The following is a 3264-nucleotide window of genomic DNA, read 5'->3' as shown; positions in this document are numbered from 1 at the left end:
TAAACTATTCTTTACCAAAGTAACGAATCTTTTTAGTATTAACTATCTTAATATAAGATTTTTCTAGACAAATAAATATTTTTTTAAGTTATGAATAAATTCCAAAAAGAGAAGTTATAACCATGAGTTTCCCTTCGTTATAAATTGAAGTCCTAATTCGTATAACTGATATTTCATCGTCATAAAATTTTAAACATGATTAAATGCTATGAATTTAGGTATGATTTATACATGTTATTTATTTATTGATATGATATTTATGGCGATATATATAATGATTATTTCTTGATGGATACAAGTACAAGCGTGAACATATATACCTCACGCCGTTATTTTAGCACAGTCTGTGTTCTTCTCCATGACGATAGAAACGTGTCGAATTAGATCCTTGAAAATCTTATTGTCTTTTATATATTTATATATACTCATGCATCATGTCGATCAAGGGCAGAAGGTGACTCTGTAGTTGGTGCCGCCAGGGCAGGTAAACGTGCTGGTCTGATCGTCCTGCGGGTAGCTGTAGGCGTCCGGGCACCGCGTCTTGAAGAACCTTGAAAAATCCGTGGGCCCGCAAGGCCCATTGTTGCAGCAGTACTGCTGCGTCCCGAACACGGTGCAGGGGTCGTTGCAGCCCCCCGGCGCCCTCAGCTGCGCCGGGCACTCCCCCACGATGTTGGCGGCGCACCGGATCCCTCGGCACCCGCCGGTGGTGGGGCTGAAGTCTATCCCCACGTTGTAGCCGGCCACGTTGGAGATGTCGATGAAGTCGAGGTTGTTGAACTGGTTAAGGGAGAACTCGGCGAGGGTGTTGGGCGCCCGGCCGTAGCCCTGGCACCGCAGCATCCCGCAGTCGCCGGTCTGGCAGCCTCTGCCGTCGGAGGAGCACCCAGTGCGGGCCCATATGCGGCCGCCAGTGGAGCCGGCGTTGATGTTGACGGCCCAGGACTGTCCCGGGTTCAGCTGGTTACCGCTGCCTGTCTGGGGGCCGGTGGTGGCCCATGCGGCCCAAACGGTGAAAGAGCAGCTGTTGACGATCTGGAAGGTGGCGGCGTTGGCGGAGAGAGGGAGGAGGAAGAGGAAGAAACAGAGCAGGGCGTTGATTGATGTAGCCATTGTGGACTACGTAGTCTATCGCTCAAGCTTGTGGTACTTCACTGTGGCAATGGGGAATTTATAGAGATGGCACTGGCAATTAATATATTAATTTATCAATTTATTAATAAATGAATAAAATTTAAAGAAATTATTATAAAAAGAATTAAATACTAAACATTGACTCAAGAAAGACTTGTAAATGCGGGGGGAAAAAAAATCAAAGGGAATATGGAAGAGAAATAGATTTGTGGAAAATAAGAGAAATTGTGATGGCCACGTTTGGATATTTGGATAGATATCGAGAGGCGGTTCCTCTCGTGATGGAAAAATACGAGATTTTTCAATCGGCATAGTACAATTTCAGGATTATATATATATGCATAGCCTTGATCTTCCAGATTTTTGAAGGAGACAATTGTTTGCAAGTAGCAACTACTAGTCATAGCTAAATATGTGACATACATTGAAAGATAATTAAGTTTTATTTATTTATTTATGTTTTAACAAAAACATAAAAAAGAAAACTTAATTATCAGCTTTATATATAGGCCTATGGATCATGCTCGACCAGTACCTGTCTTGGATCATGCTCGACCAGTACCTGTCTTGGATCATGCTCGACCAGTACCTGTCTTGGTCCGGACACGTTCCTTTTAAGTCGGGCCGGCCCGGATACACTGCCCGTATCATACTTAATAATTATTGGGTTTTAAGTTGCTCCAAGACAGTCTCCATGGATTATAGGTTTAAGTCAAGATGGAAATTCGTACGTTTTAAATTGAAATTCATAGTTCCTGAAAGAAGGATATATCAAATTTGCGGAATCGAATAGTTTACTCTTACAAACCTGAAAAAAAAAAAAAAAGAATGGACAAAGAGAGAGACAAATGCGAGAGTCTGACTCAGCTTTGAGTAAGAAAGGTATATCCCGTGAACAAGATGAATACAAGAGCATCCATAATTGAGAATATTTCTTTTAAGTATTTATAATCTTTATTTTCACATCATTTTTTAAATATATTACTATTCAAATATCTTAAATTATACAATAAAATATCTTACCATTTAAATATTTATGGGGCTCATCATCAAATATCTCACTCTTAAATATCTCTAATTTCACAATCAAATATCTCTCGAATATTTATTTTACATTCAAATAAAATTAATATATATTTTTAATATACTTGATCTATCATTTATTTATTCATAAATATTTCTTTGGACAATTATTCAATATAATTATTTTAATATTAATATTTTATTTAAACGAACATAATACAACATCGGGCGTACACATTTAAAAAAAAATCACAACATACGAGTTCAAATATTTCACAAAATCGAGTTCATATATAATAAATTAGTTATTTACTCATCACAATGACATATTTCCCAGATGTGTTCAACCAAATCATGATGCAGCTGATGATACACCTGAATATCACGTAACTCAAAATTTCTTCGAATGCATTCAGTAAATTCACTGGTTGAGCCATGATTCACTATGATAGTATCTTGTTCTTTGCGATCCCAAATCGATATTGCATGACTTTCATTCTCCACAATCATGTTGTTTAAAATAATACACGTATACATGATTTCTTTACATTTATCCATAAACCAATGTCATCCTGGACCTCTTATAATTGCCTAACGAGCTTGGAGTACCCCAAATGCCCGCTCGACATCTTTTCTTGAAGCCTCTTGTCTTTTCTTAAATTTCATTCTTTTCGGATCCTGAAGACAAGAAAAACTCTTAACGAAAGTGGCTCATTCCGGATATATACCATCTGTTAGGTATTACCCTTTTGTATATTGTGTACTGTTCATAATAAAGTTAACTTCCGGTGCATTTCCTTTCAAGACATCATTAAAAATAGGTGATTCATTAAGCACATTGATGTTATTGCGAGATCCAACAACTCCAAAAAATGCATGTCATATCCACAAATCGACAGATGTGACTGCCTCAAGCACAATTATTGGATAGTCATGATCGCCTCGTATGTACTATGCTCTCCACACAACCGGACAATTTTTTCAGGTCCAATGCATGCAATCAAGACTTCCTAACATCCCAGGGAAACCATACTTTTGTTCGTGCATTTCAAGCAAACGAGTGATGTCAGTTGCATTGGTTTTCTTAAGTACTCACCTCTAGATATT

At 38.2% G+C, this 3264-nt stretch overlaps 1 protein-coding gene across 1 annotated transcript; it reads right to left on the bottom strand.

Annotated features, from left to right (window-relative positions):
- Positions 1-256: 256 nt before the first annotated feature.
- LOC121998434 (thaumatin-like protein) lies at positions 257-1160 on the bottom strand. Its single transcript, XM_042553372.1, has one exon. The coding sequence runs from the start codon at positions 1111-1113 to the stop codon at positions 442-444; it is 672 nt and encodes a 223-aa protein (XP_042409306.1). The 5' UTR covers positions 1114-1160; the 3' UTR covers positions 257-441.
- Positions 1161-3264: the final 2104 nt, after the last annotated feature.

This window comes from Zingiber officinale, chromosome 1A (assembly GCF_018446385.1).
Source record: "Zingiber officinale cultivar Zhangliang chromosome 1A, Zo_v1.1, whole genome shotgun sequence".
NCBI lineage: Eukaryota > Viridiplantae > Streptophyta > Magnoliopsida > Zingiberales > Zingiberaceae > Zingiber > Zingiber officinale.
Note: the sequence above shows the minus strand (reverse complement) of the source record. Positions and strands in the feature narration are given on the sequence as shown.